The following is a 21,288-nucleotide window of genomic DNA, read 5'->3' as shown; positions in this document are numbered from 1 at the left end:
ACAAGAGCAAGAAATGTAAGTTAAATATAGTTTCCATTGAAACATCCATATAAAAACTTAACATTATTTTATACAGTGAAGGTCTAAAGTTGGAAAATGTTCGCTTGCGTGAGTCATCCGCTAACCAGCTAGATAAAGGCCCCTATTATGAGTTGCATTCGATTTTCGACTGTGGTCGAAAGTGCTGAGCGAACGAATTTTCATTTGGTATTATGGCGCTCATTCGATGAAGAATAGCGCTATTGTGAATTTCGCTCGTTTAGGTTGTTCACAATAGTATATTTTTCACCGCTGAGAAGCTTTGTTTACAAATCGAGCAAACTAAATAGTGTGCTTATACATATTTATGTAAATTTGTTCTAATTAAAATGAAGTAAAAAAGAAAGCAAGTTTATAAAAACGTGGTAAAATGAGTACAACGAGTTCTGGTTCAACGATTCGTCAGAGGATGAGAGCTTAGTAAACTGGCCAGGAGTAGCAAATGTTTAAGAGAGTTTAAGTTTATTAGTCTTTCGAATATATTTTGATATAAAATATATTTAAGAAATTTGTCTACAGATTCATTAAAAAGTTCCGACCATCTAAAGAGGCGTTTGTGAGCCAAATCTATTTAAAATATTTTAAAACTATCAACAGCGCTACGATTTTGTTCTCAGAGATCGTGCCAACAGAGTATTGGGATTTTCTTTCCCAAGTAAAACCAGCCTTTCGAGCTTGTGTTTAGTATTCACGATGTTAGAACTGCATGAAATTAATAAAAATTTTTTAAAATTAGTGTCTAGCCGCCAAAATGTAAGAAAACATACACAAAATCATAAATTTTTCACAATTTTCTAACCCTTCGCTACACCATCGAAAGCAAAATTCTGTTCGACAGAAAATTCGATACTCAACGAAAATTTCGACACGCTTGCATAGCTCATAATACGAATTTCACTTTCGATCTTCGATCTTCGATAGCACTGGACCACAAATTTTAACTTTTTCTCTTTACCAGAAACGCCGTTATGAAATTCTTATGTAAAATCACCCCCTGATTCCGAAAATCAAGGTTATTTTTAATTCTATGGTACCGTTTTTGAGATATTTGCAATTTACCATTTTTGCAAAAAAAAAAAATTGGGTCCACTTTATCATATATATCTCAAGAACGAATTAAGCAATTCCAAAACGGTTTGAAGCTTTTAAAAGGTAATAAAATTTTCTATAAACTGTGCATACAACACTTTTACCGATTACCGATTTTTTCAATTTTTTTTGTAAAAATATAAAAAAAATTGTACTTTGCGGGGAAGGATCTCGAAAACCTTTTATTTTTTTGCAGATTTTTTTTTTCTCCCTAAGCTCTGTTGTATTACAAAAAAAATAAGCTATCATCGAAGAAAATCGATGCAAAACTACGTAAGTTATAAGCGATCAAATAAAAATACCCAGGTTGCGCAATTTCAACGTATACCTCAAAACGTATGTATGGTATAAAGAAGAGTGAAATATCTAGCTATTCTCTGAAAAAATCGGTAATGATTGTTCGTTATCTTTGAATCTACAGGGCCTAGCAAAAAGTGTTGTATGCACAGCTTATAGAAAATTTTATTACCTTTTAAAAGCCGTTTTGGAATTGCTTTATTCGTTCTTGAGATATATATGATTAAGTGGACCCAATTTTTTTTTTTTTTGCAAAAACGGTAAATTGCAAATATCTCAAAAACGGTACCATAAAATTAAAAATAACCTTGATTTTCGGAATCAGGGGGTGATTTTACATAAGAATTTCATAACGGCGTCTCTGGTAAATTTTGGCCGTCGACCAGTGTAGCCAGCGAAGATCGAAAATCGAATGCAGCTCATAATAAGGGTCAAAGTAAAGCAACTGGAACAAAAAATGTAAGGGCGGTTGCATTAAAAGTGTACATAAACTAATTAAATATTGTTTGCAGTGAGTTGCCAAATAAAGAAAACTTTTGTTTGCGGGAGGTAGACAAACAGCGGGCCAAAGAAATGCGCGATCTCGAAGAGCGGTCGCGGAAGATAGAATTCGAACTGAAAAATATAGAAAATAAACTGGGCACCATTTTCACCACTGGTCAAATAAAAAAATTAAAGACTGATATGAAAAGAGGTCACTGGTCTGAAGAGGATATTGCGCACTCTATTACTCTTTACTCAGCCAGCGCAAAAGGCTACAGGATGTTGAAGAAAAAGGATTTTCCTCTTCCATCTATACGCACATTACAACGGTGGGCGGCAAAAATCACAATTGCACCTGGCATAATCGAACCAGTAATGAAGATATTGTCTGCTGCGACCCAACTTACCGAGAAGCAGAAAATATGTGTATTGAGCTTTGATGAGATGAAGGTGCGCAAAAGTTTCTGCTACGACAAATCGTCAGACACGACATATGCTCCTGTGGATTACGTTCAAGTGGCTATGATACGAGGTATGTTCGTGCATTATGTTAATATCGCAATATAATTATTTGAAAAGTATTTATTTTTTAGGTTTGATGGCTAAGTGGAAACAACCCTTGTTTTATGAATTCGATTGTCGAATGACTGCTCAGATTTTGTTCCACATAATAGAAACACTGCAATCATCCGGGTACCATGTAGCCGCTGTTGTTAGCGATCTTGGCGGGGCAAATAGGAAACTATTTAATGACTTGCAAGTCGACGAAAAAATCCATGGTGAGCACATGTTAATAGTTTATGAATAGAATACTCATCTAGGTATATTTTTGTACTTGAAATTCAGGTTCCTTTACGATGAGTACCCTATTTTTGTTTTTGCGGATGCACCGCATCTTATCAAATTGCTGCGCAACCATTATTTGGACCATGGCTTTACAATGAACAATAAACCAGTGCAAAAGGAAATTATTGCGGAACTATTATCTTGCACTTCGTCAAAGTTATCTATAACTCATAAAATAAATAGTAGTTACCTTAATGTTGTTCGCGCCCAACGGCAGAAAGTCAAAATGGCAACGAAACTGTTCTCGCATTCCATAGCTCAAGCCATTACTCGTGCTGCAAGTTTCGGTCATTTAAGTGGACATAATTGGGAGGAGTGTCATAGGCTTTTTAAAACGATAGCTACTTTTAAAACCATTTTATATTTTATTACTCTTATTATTTAATTATCTCTTTTTTAGACCAACGACTGGTTTGACGTTATGAACGTCAGAGTACCATATCCCGACTCAAGGAAGGGTATGCATGCTTATGGTCTTGCTCTCGACGTCCAAGATGGCATCTTGGATGGTATGTCTAAAATGGTGGAAGAAATGAGGGTTATTGGAAAACAAACTTTGTTACCCTTCCAAAAAGGTAATAATTAAAAAAATAATAAAATTTGTTTACCATATGTACAAACATTTTAATTTTAAAATATTAGGAATACTACAGTCCAACAATGCCCTAAAGATGCTGCATGGGGAATTGAAGTCGCTTCGACATAAAGCATGTCCTGACGTACAGGCTTAATCAAGACGTCCTTGAAAATTTCTTTGGCGTTATTCGAAGCAAAGGAGGCCAACACGACCATCCCGATCGCCAGGAATTTAAGTACAGGCTAAGGGCATACATACTTGGTTTTAACGAAGGTGTGTTATCTGACAGCGCAAATGTATCGGTGGATGACACTCCTGACCTTGAAGTGTCGGATAATTCCCTCACAGTTATGAATCCTATCTTATTTTAACCTTCTCGACATTAATAACATTTGTGTTTTTCCATAGGTATAATATTTAATGGCCTTTTGTTGCAACCAGAAAATGAGAGCGAGCAAGTTGAAGATGACGAACTGGAATCTTTGGAGCACGATGGCTTGGAGAATCTCGCAGGTTATATCTGCCATAAGCTGCACACTCAGATTCCCAACATCAGAGAGGGAGCGACAGGTGAGGAGGATTTCACTTGGGTAAATCACGTCACCGAAGGTGGCTTATCGAAACCAACTCCAGAAATGATGGCGAACATGAGGGCATTGCAGAGAGTTTTCGATGAGGTTAATGAAGACGGTTTATTCATTGCCAGCAGTTATCTGCAGACCCATATCTTAAAAGCGGATCATGTTCCATGCGATATAAAAATTAAAAAACTCTTCTTACGCGCACGTATGTTTTTTAGAATACGCACTTTAAATAAAACAATTATTAAAATTAAAATTAAAATTAAAAAATTATTAAAATTTACTAAAACAGTAACATAACATTTTTTATTTTACAACTCCTTGTACTATGTTATTTAAATGAAAAAGGAAAACACTGAATTAAATACATATTAGTACATTTAAATATACCTAGTTTTATTTATTCAATGCACTAAAAAGCGAAAATTTACATGTTTTATTACATTGTCTTGTACGTGGAAAGCTCCTGCCTGCATGACCCTTTTCAGAGAGGCTACATTCACTTGTCTGTACGCCGGAAAAGCTTTTATATAGTTTAAATAGAATAAACAACACGGAGTTGAATATATATATCAAGTTTTATTTATTGAATGCATTAAATAGCGAACATTTACATGTTTTATAACTTCGAGTATAGCACAACCGAACAACCAAATGTAAACAAACTGCTATTGGTACGGATGACGTCAGAGCTATCAGCTGTTTTTTCGATACTTTTTTCTCACTCCCGAAATGTCGTACTACGAGTGAGTGTGGACGAGTCTTGCGCATAATTTGGTGTAATTTCTTGGCGCCTACAACATACAGCTTCTCACACTCAAAGTGGGACACAGAGAAAAATTTGATGGTAGAATATTTAGAAGGCATAAAAAAATTGTCGATTAATTTTAAGCATTTTCATTTAATATAATTCAATTTATTAGAGAAATATATAGACAAAAAAAATAAAGAAATTCAAAAAATGCCATAAGAGCTTTTTAAAATTAGTCTTTTGTTATTCAAACTGCTTAAGGCGAAGCTCACACTCAAAGTGGGACACTACAGTTTCCATACATGTATTTTTTATAAAATAAGTAATTAATACTTCGTTGACTTTCCTTTGCTCGCTATCACAGCTTGAAGGCGTCTCGGTATACTTTCCACCAACTTTTTACAGAATTCAGGTTCGATATTATACCACTCTTCTATTACGGCATCCTTCACTGCGGCAATGCTTTTGGCCTTCCATCTGGCTACCCTTTTTTTCCCCCGCTAGGGCAGGCACCTTGACGTTGGTGCGGGGGCTTAGCTGAACCATCAACCGGGACGCATCAGGGGGTGCTAGCGTGCACGTATCAGCACCTCCCAGGTATGGTACGAGCGCGCTGCACTGCTCTGATGCGGCCCGCTGATGGACAGCGACCAAGAACTGCCACCCCCCCTAATCCAGGGTGTAATGCGACACCGTGCCCATTGGAGGGTTTGCAGCCAGGGGGGTCAACAATCCGGCTGTATTATAACGGCGCCCTCCTGACACCGGGCCGCCTCAGGGAGTAACGGTGGCCTTACCGTCGCAAGGGGCGCTACCACGGCGGACGACTTGAGATCCCCGGAACCATATTTTGACCGCTGAGCTCGCCCTGTCGAGCAGGTGGTCGTAAGAACAAGATGAGCAACAAAAACAACAACAAAAAGAATAAAAATAAAAACACAAAAACCAAACGATGGCTTGACTGCATGATAGACCTCTCGCCAGAAGAGGCGGCGTTATTTGCCGAGCACGCCCGCGATGACGACGGCCCCTCCTGCAGTAGAAGCAGATCAAGCCGAAAGAGAGGCGGGAAGACGCCCGCCGGTGAAAGCAGGGAACAAAGACCCCAAATAAGCAGCGAGGATGAGAGAGACACGAGCGAGCAACACCCAAAGAGTGCCTATGAGACAGCGACAGACTGGAGAGTGGCCGAGGATAACGTAACTCGCCCCTCCGAACAGCAACCGAGCACATATGCTGACCACAAACGGCATGGGTCCGCCGAGAGAGGCGAAGGAATATGGCTGGGGGGAAGAAAACCCTCGCCAAAACGCGGAAACACTCGCAGGCGCCGGAGGAATGAGTCCGATAGCAGCTCAGGTGATAGCCACACCACTGAATCCCAGCGAAAACGGCCTTCCCACCACCGTGAAGTAGCCCATAGAAAACACGGGATCGGACAAAATGAGCCAGCGACTAACCAACCCCGGCATCACGAGGACTCGCAGAGGAGGCTCGAGGGCATAAGGACCTCGCCTCAACGCGACGCCCAGCGGCGTGCAGACACGCTCAGGAGGCTGGAGGGCAGAACGACCTCGCCTCCCTCCGGCGGACAACAGCAGGAGATACAACAACTGGGGCTTGAGGGCAGAATGACCTCGTCTCATCGCGATGACCAGCATAGGGCTGATCCATGCAGGAGGCTGGAGGGTGAACAAACCTCGCCTGCAGACGCTGCACGGAGACAAGAGCCCAAACACAGAGGGATGGGGGCAGAGGGACCTCACCTCCACACAACCCGCAGCAAAGAGAATCCCAACAAATGAGACTTGAGGGCAGTATGACCTCGTCTCACTTCGACCACACGCGCAATGAAGACACGAGCAGGAGGCTGGAGGGCCGAACGACCTCGCCTCCCATCAACTTTCAGCAAGGAGGGTCCCAACACCTGAGACTCGAGGGCAGGATGACCTCGTCTCACTACGACCAAACGCGAAGGGAATATACGAGCAGGAGGCTAGAGGGCAGAATGACCTCGCCCCCCAGGCTCCCACTATCACTCTGACCCAACGACAAGGACATCGCAACCAGAGAGAGGAGACCGCAGACACCCGAATGCTGACTCGGACAGCAGCTCAGATGGGCAATGGACCATCGCGACGAATCGCAAGCGTCATCATTACGTGCCCGAGGGAAACAAAACCTTGCCACACTACACCCAGGGGAAGGGAATCTCGAGCAACAGGCTGGAGGGCAACACGACCTCGCCTGTGCGACAGCACCGACCACAACATATGGTCCACGGCAGGGCCGAGGATAGAGAAGCCATGCCACCCCATGCAAAAGATCAACGGCATGTGAAGAGCAGGACCGCCACAAACAGGTTCGAGGGCCGTATGACCTCACCCCAACGAGCATACCACCGTATGGACGGCAGAGCTGGGCTTGAGGGCCGCAAAACCTCGCCCTCTCGCAACAAGCAAGGTCCGAAAGGGAAGGGAAGGCTCGAGGGCCGGAGAACCTCGCCTACCCAATACACCGATAAAGATGTGAGCAGCATGGCCCCTGGAGATGACCGAAGAGCCCCCAGACGCAGGCGCGGACCAATAGCGCCCGACCTGGGAAAACCAGGAGCACGAGACGACCCGCGGCGAAGAGGCCTCAGCGGTGCTGGAATAGCACGGTACCTCCGGTGCTTAGAAAGAGGTCTGAGTCCTGACACGGCACGCAATGAGGCGGTGAAGACAGATGGGAAAAGGGTTCCTGCTGTCAAGCGCAACACCAGCCAGCGCCCACCGGCTAACCAGCAACCAGCAGCCAGCTAAGCGTCCAAGAGATCACCAGCCGAGTTCGCCCACTAAAAATAGGGCCCAGGCAAGCAGCCAGAGACATGAAAAAGACAGGCATAACCAGCCATCGAGCTACGCGGATGCGATGAGAGCAACCCGAATAGCGGTGTTACCACAGGAGTACCCCGCCATGTCTCTCACCCCGGAGCAACTGACGACTCTGCAGGACACCATAATGGATGAAGTTCTGAGGGGGTGGACTCAACCACTTATCTTCACGGGAGTCTACTTCAGGCCAGGCATGTTATTAGTGGACTGCAGGGACGAAGGAACTGCCGAATGGCTGCGACGCACTGTACCCACGCTCAAGGGCTGGGGAGGACCAGAACTGTACACGAGGAGCGGAGATGACATTCCACCGACGCACAATGTCACGATCTTCCTCCCGTGGAGCATAGACAGGGGCCAGGAATATGCACTAGGCCTCCTTCGAGCACAAAACGAGAGCCTGAACACATCCCTCTGGAGGGTAATGGAGGCCAAGGTCGAGGACAGCTACTTAAGGCTTAATGTGGCTGTTGACGAAGAGTCATTCAGCAGCATGAGAAGGCAGAACTTCAGGCTGAACTTTAGGTACGGCAACGTCCTAGTGAAGCCTTGGAAGCAGCGAGCTCCTGGAGACGCACAGACGGCATCAACAGGTGAGGAAACAGTTGACGAAGAAATTGCCGCGGACGAGCACCGCGTAGAAGGGCCTTCGACCTCCGCGGCTGCTGCGGCGTTGATTAGAGCAACGAATGCAATAGATACCGTTGTCGGTGAACACCGCGTAGAAGGGCCTACGACCTCCGCGGCTGTTTCTGAGACAACAGAGCCACCCGTACGGATAACGACCCAAGAAGTACCCTCCACCAGAGAGTTGGAGGAGCTAGCAGAGGGCCTGAACCTTCGCAGTCCAGGCAGAGAACCGGAGGACCTAACGCTCTCAGAAGTTGATGAGCCAAGGGTCCAGAGGACAAAATGACCACGCCACAAATCAAAATTGCCCAGATCAACCTCCACCACGCGATAGCAGCATCAGCTGTTATTGCAAATAAATGCACAACGGAGGATCTGGGCATCGTACTTGTGCAAGAGCCGTGGGTATACAAAGGTCAGGTGAGGGGCCTGACGGAGAGATCGACTAAGGTAATCTGGGATCTATCATGCGATAACCCAAGAGCTTGTGTAATGCAAAAAAAGGAAATTAACTATTTCTGCATTTCAGAGTTTATGACTAGAGACCTGGTGGCAATCCAGATAATGACGGATCTGTGCGGGAGATCAAGAGCGATAATAGTCGCATCGGCCTACTTTGCAGGCGATTCCGCCATACCACCGGAGGAAATTAAAAGACTGGTAGAGTACAGCCAAAAAAGATGCCTTCCATTGGTCACTGGGTGCGATGCCAACGCGCACAGTGTGCAGTGGGGCAGCACTGACACCAACAGAAGAGGTGAGAGATTACTAGAATTTTTACTAAGTAAAGACCTTAGCATCTTTAATGTGGGTAGCAAGCCTACGTTTGTAACTAGGGTAAGAGAGGAAGTTCTAGATTTTACTCTCGGGAACAGCTGGGCTGATGATTTGATCTCGGACTGGAGAGTCTCTTCGGAGCCCTCGATGTCGGATCACAGAATCATACAGTTCTCCCTTGAGGCCACTATGAACAGAGGTACACCCAGTAGGAATCCTAGGAAGACTGACTGGGCTAGTTATCATAACTTTTTAGAAACCAATCTAAGTACCATAAAGTTAGAGAACAGGGCGAAACGATGGGTGGAACTGGAGGCAAAGGTTGGCAGCCTAAACGAGGCAATAAGCAATGCTTATGTATCGAGCTGCCGACTAGCAGAACCAAGGGGTCAAAAACGTGACCCATGGTGGAACTCCAAACTCTCAGGCCGCCGGAAAGAGGTCAGGAAACTCTTTAACCGGGCAAAACGGACTGGGAACTGGGACGACTACTCGTCAGCCCTAACCACCTACAACAAAGAGATTCGCGAAGCCAAGAGAAATAGTTTCAGGAGATTCTATGAAGGCATCAGCTCCACTCCGGAAGCGGCCAGATTACACAGAGCACTAGCTAGAGGCACAGTTGAAAGCCATATGGCAATAAAACAACCAGATGGAAGCTACACCCGAAGTGAGGAGGAGAGAGCTCTGGCTCTACTAACAACCCACTTCCCAGGAGCATTGCCTCCAGTAGCAGAAGATAGCGACGTTTCCTATAGACCCGCTGCGGAGGACTGGGGGACAGCAAGGCGTCTGTTTACCCGGTCAACTGTGCGATGGGCTATTAACTCGTTCGAGCCCTACAAGACCCCTGGGGTAGACGGTCTATGGCCGATTCTACGCCAGAAAGAACTGGATCTCCTAACCCCGATCCTAACCAATGTTATGCGCAGTGTACGAAAATAAACTATATTGTACGTTACTATTTGGTTTCGTTTATTACATCACCAGTTCGGTACACTACGAAAGCATAACGGCTGAGTTCACTTTGCGATAGTACACTACAGTAGTTTAGTAGTTACAGACGAAACAACAAACGAAATGAATCGTGCAGAGAAAAATATATGTATGTATGAGGTACATCTTTTTTAATTGAATTGGATATGGAAATTTACAGAAAAAAATATTTTTCACGTAATTGAAACGTTTGCATACATATAAAACGTACCCTATGGTACAATTGTCACAAACGAAAAGCAAACGTCTCTCGTTGGGGAAAATGACAGTGAATCTTACAATTTGTTTCTGACTATGTACAAAACTGTACAAAACCACAAATGATATGATGATCGATGAGCAAATGGGAATTGTTTTGTACAGTTTATTTTCGTACCCTGGTTATGCGGGAAAGTCTGGCACTGGCATATCTCCCACAACTGTGGAGAAGGGCCAATGTCAAATTTATACCCAAAATTGGAAAAAAGACTACTCAGAGGCGAAATCCTTTCGCCCGATCAGCCTAACATCGTTTGCTCTAAAGGCGATGGAGAAAATCCTAGACAACCACAACAGAACCACCACCCTGGTTTCGCTACCGTTACACCATGGGCAACATGCCTATCGGGCCGGTAGGTCAACGGACACTGCGCTGTTCCAGTTGTCAACTACCATACGGAATGCAATTGAGGGGGGGTGAGGTCGCGCTTTGCGCATTCTTAGACATTGAAGGAGCCTTCGACAACACCTCACATGAGGCAGTAGATCGAGCTCTAGAGAAGAGAAACGTAGTCGCCCCGATCAGAAGGTGGATCGGAACAATGCTACGAACCAGACTAGCAGAAACGGCAGTAGGAAATAAAATCTTACAGCTGAGAACAGTTAAAGGATGCCCTCAGGGGGGAGTATTGTCCCCCCTCCTATGGAGCATATTAGTAGATGAACTACTCGAGTTACTGTCCAATAATGGCATAATATGCCAAGGATACGCGGATGATATAGTAATCATAGCGAGGGGCAAATTTGAGAACACCCTCTGCGACATAGTGCAAAGAGCACTCACCCTTACAAAAAGATGGTGCGGCACGGTGGGCCTCAACATCAACCCCGCCAAAACCGCCATCATTCCGTTTACCAAGAGAAGGCACCTCCCAGGCATGCACTCCATAACACTGGGAGGTATAGAGCTAGAAATGTGCAATGAGGTAAAATATCTGGGGGTCATTCTTGACTCCAAAGTCTTATGGAAGAAGCACGTTGAGTACGCTGTCACAAAGGCCACACGGGCGCTAATGGTGTGCAGAAGACTGGCCGGCAAATCATGGGGATGCAGCCCCTATATCCTAAGGTGGATGTACACCATGATAGTCAGGCCAATAGCTACTTATGGAGCGGTGGCATGGTCCGAGAGGCATCGCTCTCTAGGCTCCAGCGGTTGGCGTGCACATGTATAACGGGGGCCATGCGCACCTGCCCCACCGCAGCCCTGGAGGGCATTTTGGACCTGACACCACTGCACATAGTGATAGAGCAGATCGCCAAAAAAGCCATCCTCAACTTCATGAAGGAGGGCACTGGCAGAGGGAAAGTGATCTCGAGCCGATTGGGAGATGAAATTAGATCTAAGATCCCTATCTCCCAGCTCAACAGAGATGACATGAGTACAACGACAATCTTTGAGAAGAAATTCAGGATCGAACTAGGCAACAAAGCGACCTGGAATGAGACAATCTTAGAAAACACCTTCAGGGCTCACACCCAAAGGTGGTTCACAGATGGCTCAAAAACCGACGAAGGGATAGGAGCTGGAATATCTGGCCCTAGGGCTAAGATCTCCATCCCCCTGGGAAACTACCCCAGTATATTTCAAGCGGAGGTTTACGCCATAAGTGTTTGCGCGGAAATAATTCTGCAGAGACAAGCAAGACTGCAGCATATAGTTATCTGCAGCGATAGTCAGGCCGCATTAAAAGCCATATCCTCGTGTGAGATTAAATCACGAGTGGTATGGGAATGTGGAGCGAGATTAAACACCCTGGGGGAAAACAACACACTACAACTGGTGTGGGTCCCGGGCCACAAAGGCATACAGGGAAACGAGGAGGCTAACAGACTAGCAAAAGAGGCCGCAGCCACTCGACCCATAGGCCCTGAACCCTTCCTTGCAGTGGGGCCTCATATAATCAAGGAGGAGTTAAGAGCAGAAGAGCGAAGGTTAAGAAGAGCACACTGGGAGAACACGCCTGGGCTAAGGCAGGCGAAAGAACTTCTTGGAGGATATAATCCCAAAAGATCTAGGGAACTTATAACCCTTAAAAAGACTAACCTGAGATTCTTGACAGGAATGCTAACGGGGCACTGCAGACTGCGGGCCCATATGCATAACCTGGAACCAGAAACCCCGCGGCATATCCTATTTGAGTGCGATGCGGTTGCGAGAAGAAGGCAAACACACCTGGGAAGGATGTGGCCAGAGGCTACGCATATACTCTCTCTACCTCCCTCGAAACTGCTCGGATTCATCAGAGCATTGGGACTGGACGATGTGTTATGATGAGCTCCGAGGGCACAATAGACCTAAGGTCGCAGTGCACAGCCTCTAACATTCTATCTATCTATCTACCCTTTTTTCAACTCTGCCCAGATATGTTCTATAACATTTAAGTCTGGAAACTGAGGAGGTGTCTCCATTACCTTTGGACAGTTATAGAGTAGCCAATTTCGTGCATTCCAGGACTTATGTTTGGGATCGTTGTCCTGGTAGAATACGAAGTCGTCTTTTATGCCAGGGTCTTTCGGCGCTTTATTTCACGTTTTCTTTCAGAATGTCAATGTAATACTTCGCATCCATAATTCCATTCACAAAATGTATTTTCCCAACCCCAGACTCTGACATACACCCCCATATCATAAGGGAGCCACCACCATACTTCACGGTTTTTTTAATGGCGTTATCCTGAAATTCAGCGCGAGGCTTGCGCCAGGCAAATCTTTTTCCATCCGGCCCAAAGAGGTTTATTTTCGTTTCATCTGTAAAAAGAACCTACGCAGATATTATAAGAATCGAAAAAAGTTGGAAAAATTTACAACAAAAGTAATTACTTTTGACCAGAACGTTGCATTCTTATTTGCATGCTTTTGAGCGAAGGCGTATCTCAGCTGTTGGTTTTTCGCCGATATCAAAGGCTTTCGGCGGCAGGCTCTTCCGTGTAAATTGTTGCTCCTTAAGACTCGGCGGACTGTTTCAGCACTTACTTCTACGTTTTTTATCTCTTTTAAGCTTTTTTGGATTTCAACTGCTGATAAAAGCGGGTCGTTTTCAATTTGTTTCAAACAATATCGCTTATCCCGGTCGGATAATTTGCGCCTGTTCACGCAATTTCTTTTTTTTATTTTCAACACTATTAGTGGCTTTAAAGCGTTTTATAATATTAAACACTGTACTTTTCTTCTTATTAACTATCTTTGCTATTTCTCGGATAGATTTGTTGTTTTTATAATTGTTTACAATAATTTGTCTTTCTTCAATTGTAGTTTGACCTTTTTGTGACATTTTGAAGAAATGAATATCTTACCACAATGAAATATCATAAAACACTGATTTTAGCTCGCAATTGCTGATCGCGAACATCAAAGATAGCGGTACTTCAAAAAAAATGCACGTGTCCCACTTTGAATGTGAGCATTCGAAGCTTAGATGAAGATGTAGAAATGCAAATGTTTTTGTACTTACACTGTGAAAAAAAGAAAACACACAATTTCAGTAAAACCTTATTCTAGTGAAGTAAAATAAAAGGCAATTCTGGCAATTTCTCCAATATTTACAATGTGTATTTAATGCGAGGAATACAAAACTAGTATTTTAGTGCAGTGTCCCACTTTAAGTGTGAGTAGCTGTACATATAGTTTTGATAGCTGTGAAGTACAGCAAACGCTATACACATACATAGCTGTATACGCTTTTTTTGGTTTTGGCTTCGGGCCTTTTCATCTTTCATTTTATAATTTAACAACCACCTAAAGGATAAACGCTGTTGCAGGTGAGTGATTTTGTTCTTTTTCGTGAAGTGTGTGGAAAATCTTTTCCTTTTACTGGAATAAAACCACAAGTGCAAAACTGCCGCAAAAGGCAGTAAAAAGAAAAGCCGCTATGGCGTCGTCGACGTCGTCGTCGCAGACGCCTACGGCAGAAGATTTTGAGGTCTTCTCGAGCGCTAATCTTGCTAAAGGCAGGAAGCTCAAGACAGACACGCAAGCTAAAATAGTGAAATTTTTAAAGACCCAAGATTTGGCAAAGATAAAAGCCCAAATAAGTACAACTGGTGAAATCAACTTTGACGAGCATGTGCAAGATGATGCAATGTTAGAAGACGCCGACGCGTCAAACGGTAACATAACGGGCAACACAATACCTCTATGTGCGCCCGATGGCTCACATAATGCAGGTACAGTGGAGGTAAAAAATAATGACACGCTAATTTTAAATGACGTACAGCTATATCCGCCAAATTTTTCTGGCCCAATTCTGATTTTAGTGGACTCATCTGAATGCAAAGACATTCAAAATGATAAAATAACCAATGGATTGACCCTTTTCAATAAAATTAAACATTTGAACATCAAAGATATTGACTTTATACAGTCAATAGGCAAAACTCTCTACAAAGTGACCTTTAAAAATTGCGCATCTGCAAATAATTTTATTTTAAACAAAAAAATTAGCGAATTAGGGCTTAAACCCTTCATTCCAAAAACCGCTTTGGAGTCTTATGGTGTCGTTAGAGGCATCCCCACCTCTTACACCGACGCTGAAATCAAGGCTAACGCCATATCCAGCGCTCAGATTATGTCTGTGAAACGTTTTTCTCGTAGGCTTGAAGACAACACCTACGCCTCCACAACCACGATTGAGTTAGGCTTTACTGGAAAAGAAGTTCCTAGATATATTATCTTAGATTACACAAAACTATATGTGGATTTTTATATAACCCCTCTAAGGCAGTGCATGAATTGCGGTAGGTTAGGTCATACCCAATTCTCATGCAAGTCCAAAAAGAGATGTATTATGTGTGGTGAAGCCAGCTGTAAGGAGGAATCTTGCAGAAAGAGGTGCATTCTGTACGGTAGCACCGAACACACCTCCGCAGACAAAACCAAGTGCCCAGAATGGGAAAAAGAAGAGATGGTAAATCATATTAGGGCTGTTAAAAAAATATCCAGGAGAGAAACTTTCCAAACCTACTTTCCAAATAGACAAAACAAATTTGATTTGTTGGCTGCTGACGACACAGTTTTCCCGGCTCTAACCCGAGAAAGCAACACAAAGAACAGAGATGACAGTGTGAATAGGAGGATGACTAAAATTAAGTACAGTTGGGTAGCTAACAGAGCAACCTCAAGGCAAGACACGAGTGGTAGAACGGTCGAGAGGTCCACGAATAGACGTGACAGTATCGAAACAACTCCGGTTTTCGACAAACCAGAATATATTAGAAACAAGGTAACAGAGATGGAGAGGATACTTAGTGACCTCTTCAAAATCACCCAAACTCTATGCATTGATGAGCAACTGAGCAAACCACTGACCGAAATTTTACAACTAAAACAAAAATTTTAAAAAATAATAATACAAGATGAACTAGAAACCATGAAGCAAGGGTGTAGTGTGCCCCCGCAAAATGTATGATGAAGATCCTCCAATACAATTGCCAATCCCTTAAAGCAAACATTGACACAATCGATTTTTTTCTAAATCAATACAACTATGACAGCTGTTTTGAGCGAAATTTTCAGTTCTAATGAACAACCCCACAGAAATATTACTGACTTCAATATAATTGAAAAAATAGAGATGATGGATATGGAGGTGTAGCCATAGTCCTAAATAAAAGAATAAAATTCCGCAAATTGATTTTCAGCTCCGAACTCGACATACTGACGATTCAAACAAAAAACCTTAAACCAAACTTAGTATTTTGCGCAGCCTACTTCCCACAATCCATACCCATTGAATTTTTTAGAAATGAGATGCACAGACTGCTATCCTTTCTGGAAAATCTTGAAAATGTCCTCATATTAGGTGACTTCAATGCGAGGGCCAGAGTATGGGGCGACCAGATAACCACCTGTCGTGGAGGTAATCTGCAAAAAATTATAGAGGAATACAACTTCTGGGCGGTAAATGACGGTTCAATTACCTTTAGAAATAACCTTGATCTCCCTAATGGGTCTGTGTTAGATCTCTCCTTCTCCAATAGCAACCTGTCCTTTCAATGGAAAACTGACCCTATTAGAATAGGGGGCAGTCACCATTTTCCTATAACAATTGAAAACAGCACAATTGAAAACTGTTCGCCCAGATTTCTAGCCAAAAACAAACTCATGAAAGAATTAGAACATCTTAATCTACCCCCTAATGTCGATGATATTCATCACAAATTACAAGAAGAGCTAAATGCGGCCACCTATTCTGTTCAAGGAAACAGGTGCCCAAAAGGTTGGTGGAACGACTCATTAACAAAAACATTCAGATTTCTAAAAATTGCCTATAAAAAGTGCAAAACAGAACCTACTCCACAAAACTTCCAAAATTTGCTTGACATAAAGAAAGACTGGAAAGAACAGGTAAAAGAGGCGAAAAAGAAAAACTTTCAGAACAGGATAGATCAACTGAATGAAGACCCAACAACAAAACAAGCATGGCGTTTTGTCAAAGCTATGAGAGGAGATTTTAAAACTAACAATAGAGGAGCCTGGTCAGATGTAAACAATCTGAACTATCTTCAATATTTAAAAAAGTCAAGTTCCAGGATCCAACCACAACTTCCCAATCAATCAGGAGATTATGCCTGCAAACACCCTGGCTATATCGTTTGAGGAACTGCACGAGGTACTAAAAAAAAAAAAGAGGAGTTCTGCTGGAGGGGCTGCCCGTATCACATATAGCATGCTGAAAGCACTACCGGACCAATCACTGAACAACATCCGCACAATGTTAAACGATGTCTTTCTGACGAATCAGATTCCTGAACAGTGGCGTACTATCAGTGTAGTACCCATCCCCAAAAGGGACAAGGACCTGAGGGATTACAAAAACTTTAGACCAATAGCCCTCCTGCCAGTTTTTCTGAAATGTATAAATTTGGTAATAAAAGACAGAATCTCCAATTTTGTAGAAGAGTCTGCTACCAAACCGTTCTTTCGCCTATAGGAAGAAAAAATCCGCCACTGTTTGTATAAACTATATGCTACATGATCTTGCCATACTCAAAAACCAAGGCATTAAAACTATTATCGTATCAACTGACATCAGTAATGCGTATAACTGTGTCAGTCTTGAACAACTCAAAATAATCATGACCACGATTGGTTTGCATCCGACCTACATTGAATTCATCTCAAATTTTTTGGCTTTAAGAAAATTAGTGCTTGGGGTGGACACCATTGATATAAATGATGGCCTCCCTCAAGGTAGTTGTCTCTCACGCCTGCTTTTCAACATTTATACAAAACAGCTCCATTCCATTGAAGACACCAATACCAAAGTGTACCAATTTGCGGATGACTTTGTATTGATGTCATCTCATCAAAATCTGGATATAGCGGTTCACAACCTTCAAAATAAAATAATCAACTTCTCAAACTTATGCAACAATTTAAACCTATCTTTCAACCCAGACAAGACTAAAATTATGCACTTCTCCAAAAGCAGGAAAAAAACCCATTAATATAATGGTTCACAACCAACGACTCGAACAGGTTAACACTCTCAAATTCCTTGGCAGACACATCAGTGCATCGTTAGCGGTTAGCGAACACTATAACGATGTTGTTAAGAAATCACAAAAAAATTTAAATCTATTTAAATGTATAACCACGGTAAAAGCAGGTCTCCACCCTAAGGTGGCCCTCAACTACTACCGCGCCATAGTGAGAAGCAAGATAGAATACAGCAGGTCTTCCATGTCAAACTGTGCCAAAACTACAAATAAAAAGATCCAAACGTACCAGAACAGTTTTCTAAGAAGGAGTCTTGAGTTAAATCCATCCACACCGGTCCCCCTTATATATGCGGTGGCAAATGAGCTGCCACCCGGTGAGAGAGCCTATTGGCTCACTGCTAAGGAGTTAATTACTAACATCACTTTTGACGAAACTCTTAAAGAACAATTATTCAATGGTCCCAGTGTAAATTCCAGTTATAGTTTTATATTTAATAAATTTAGACATATTTTCGCCAACCTCAGGACAACCGATCAAACTGTTCCTTATAACCCTAGGCTCAATATAATCTCCCAAACCCTCTATAACAAAAAATCTGAGGTACCTAGTGAAACCATCAGAACCATTTATAGACAAATGGTTCATGATTATGATTTGGCTGGGTACAAAATTTTCTTTACAGACGCCTCAGTTGGCAATTTAGCCACTGGAATAGCAATTTACAACTATTCGAACAAAACTAAACACTCCTGCAAGTTAAACTTTAAGTCTTCCTCCAGTTTCGGAGAAACTTTGGCTATCTTAAAAGCTGTACAGCTGGCTAAACAACACAATTATAGTAAAATAGTCATTTTCACGGACAGTCTAGTAGCATGCCAATTATTAATCAAAAAACGAACCCAAAATTATATTCATGATACAAAAAAGAAGGTAGTTTCAATAAACAACTTTTTGATTAAAAAGGAGATTTTTGACAATTGCTCAATTGTAAAAAAATCGAAGCGGCGTTACCCAATTTAAATGTTTTGGTAGAGGGGATTTTATATCATAAATTTGGGAGTATAAATAAAATAGCTGCATTAACATTTACCTTTTAAAAATAATTAATATTTTATCTTAAAATTGTTTAAATTTTACATTAAATTCGATAACTACTTGCCAAAATCTTTATTTTTACATTAATAAAAGTAGTAGTTAGTGAACATATTTTAAAATTGTTTAGTGTCATTATGTCATCTGATTATTACACAATGTAGCTAGTCAGGACTACTACAGTTTTCTATATCGGATACGATTGTTTCTGATATAATTTCGATATTTTCTTTGTCCATGTCTTTCAAGTAACGTGAAAACTGAATTTACTTTGGGACCCGTAGGCGTCATGACTTTCAGAGAAGTGAGTATTATCCAATTCTAGTATATTTCGCCAATATCGTTGTTTCTTTGGATAAAATTAAAATATATTTTACTCAATATTGGAGTTGGTGTGAAACAAAATTTGATTTATTGTTAGTATGAAAACTAGAAACACAATTATCAACTTATTGAGCATGCTCTTTCAAATACAAAAGGGAAAAAGTTCGGTTATTTGTGCAATGGTTTTGGGATGGGGAGCGGAGACGGAGGGACGGACCCATTGACAAATTGGGTAAAATTTCGGCAGCGCTTAGAAAAATAACTCTCATCAGTCCAACTCCGGCTACGCTGACCACAGTATTTTTTACAAGAAGGTCCATAATTCAAACCGAATTTATTCATAAATTTGTATCTGAAAACTTGAAATTTTTATTTTAAACTTACGTTTAATTGTTTGACAACACGTGTGTGTTAAAATTTTTTGCTTTGGGTTAAGTTTTGTGACACAACAACCCAAAATTATTGTACAAATAACAAAATACCTTTTGCTAGTTCAAGTTTCGATTTTAAGAATAAAATGTTTGTAAATAAATAAAAAATTAATAATAAAATTTAGAGTATTTTAGATATTGCATACGGTAGCACGAAATGTCACAATCTACTTAATTGTCAGGTTGTTAATATGGCGACGAAAAAGTGACAATGGAACTACCTTCTTTTTTGTATCATGATTATATTATCAGCGATATTCATAATACTATACTAGAGACAGATTATGACAGGGTGACCTTAATATGGACACCAAGCCACAAGGGGGTTCCTGGCAATGAGACAGCTGATGAGCTAGCCAAAGATGCACTCAATCTGGATGAAGAAATACATGTTAAACTCACTAATGAGGAGGCCCTAAGAAACATCAAAAATGAAATTTACCAAAGATGGTATGAAGAATTTCTAGCGTACTCTTCCCTTAAACCAAATCTTTTTTCGCAGATTTTCCCCTTCAAATCCAAGAAAACCTGGTTTCATGATGGCCACTTAGATGCCAAAGACACCAAAATAATCAATCGCATTTTCACCGGCTGTACTTATGACAGCGAATATCTTTATAGAATCAAAGCCAGAAACTCAAACATATGTAGATGTGGTATGCAATACAGTTATATACATCAAACCTTCCACTGCTCCTTTTTAAATAGCGCTCGGGAGGGCCTCGATATCTTCAGAGATAATGGCAACTTCCACGATATCCTTCACGATCTCAACTACAGCAAAATCACTCAACTTACCAAATTCTTTCAAAAAGCCGAAATCAAATTTTAACGTTAACAAAATTTCATTCATTTCATTTTAAGTTTATCGGTGGTTCAGTACCGTCCACCGAACTCATTTCCTTTTCCAAATCCAAATCCAAAACCAAAAAAAAAAAAACCATGACACCAGCAATACAAAATACATGTGGTTGTTGTTGTTCTAATCTAAATTCGCCAGTAACATCCCCTTCCATAAATCCGCCTTGATTAAAATCAGTAAAACGGTGCGGTCCACGCTTACTTTTTATTTATATACTTTTTATTTATATTTTCCCTCAACGGCCGCTATACTTCACTTGTTCCGCAGTTGTACCCCGCAGAATTACCACAATTATTTGAAATTCATCAAAACGAACGCAATGTTTTTTACAAACAACTTTGGAATGAATTAAAAAAGTTAATTTCCGCTTGCAGATTATTATGAGGGTTGACACGCGGTAGCCCTCCCAACTTTTTTGGATGATTTTTGGGCAGGTTCCGCTAAAACTGCACTATAACATCAACTTAGAGGGAAATGTCCCATAATTTAATAACTTACATTTTTACTTCACAGGACTTTTCATGATTACAGAAGGGGCAATTAAACTGCTGGTCCAACGGCTCAATATTTTTCTTTTTTGGTGGAGGTTTTCTTTTCGATTTTCTGCGACCCATCTCGTTCAGTTAAATGTAGTTCTATTAAGCCGACTAGAAAGGAGACATCACTATAAGTGCAACTTTCCTTTTTACAAATAGGAATTAGTTATGTGCTGAATTTTAGGTACACAATACTCGGTACCCAATACTTAAAAAAATTTCAGTACCCAATACTTCCTTTTCGGTACCCGATACCGATTCTTAACATTAAGGGCCGTTTGCACCATGTCTAGTTAATTCTAACTCCCAGTTAAACATCTTTAACGACGTTATCGACACCCATCATATAACATGTGATCGATAAAGCAGTGGATGTGCTTAACTGAAGGATGTACCTCCA

General features: G+C 41.8%; 1 protein-coding gene and 1 long non-coding RNA gene across 4 annotated transcripts; one reads left to right on the top strand and one right to left on the bottom strand.

The window, feature by feature from the left end:
* Positions 1–3,187: 3,187 nt before the first annotated feature.
* Positions 3,188–21,080, bottom strand: LOC118735113 (transcription elongation factor 1 homolog). Of its 3 annotated transcripts, none has more exons than XM_036464733.1 (2): positions 20,851–21,064; positions 3,188–3,269 (listed from the first exon to the last, which is right to left on the bottom strand). In XM_036464733.1, the coding sequence occupies exons 1-2, from the start codon at positions 20,964–20,966 to the stop codon at positions 3,203–3,205; spliced, it is 183 nt and encodes a 60-aa protein (XP_036320626.1). In that variant the 5' UTR covers positions 20,967–21,064; the 3' UTR covers positions 3,188–3,202. The 3 variants fall into 3 exon arrangements, 2 of the variants coding, with proteins under 2 accessions (XP_036320626.1, XP_036320625.1); XR_004992511.1 differs by lacking the exon at positions 3,188–3,269 and adding an exon at positions 18,798–20,803 and having other exon boundaries at positions 20,851–21,080; XM_036464732.1 differs by lacking the exon at positions 3,188–3,269 and adding an exon at positions 18,798–20,798 and having other exon boundaries at positions 20,851–21,071.
* LOC118735114 lies at positions 3,197–4,154 on the top strand. The gene is made up of 3 exons (XR_004992512.1): positions 3,197–3,329; positions 3,397–3,678; positions 3,740–4,154. It is a non-coding gene; the product is annotated as an uncharacterized LOC118735114 (long non-coding RNA).
* Positions 21,081–21,288: the final 208 nt, after the last annotated feature.

This window comes from Rhagoletis pomonella, unplaced genomic scaffold, assembly GCF_013731165.1.
Source record: "Rhagoletis pomonella isolate Grant_MI unplaced genomic scaffold, Rhpom_1.0 Rhpom_scaffold_00003, whole genome shotgun sequence".
NCBI lineage: Eukaryota > Metazoa > Arthropoda > Insecta > Diptera > Tephritidae > Rhagoletis > Rhagoletis pomonella.
Note: the sequence above shows the minus strand (reverse complement) of the source record. Positions and strands in the feature narration are given on the sequence as shown.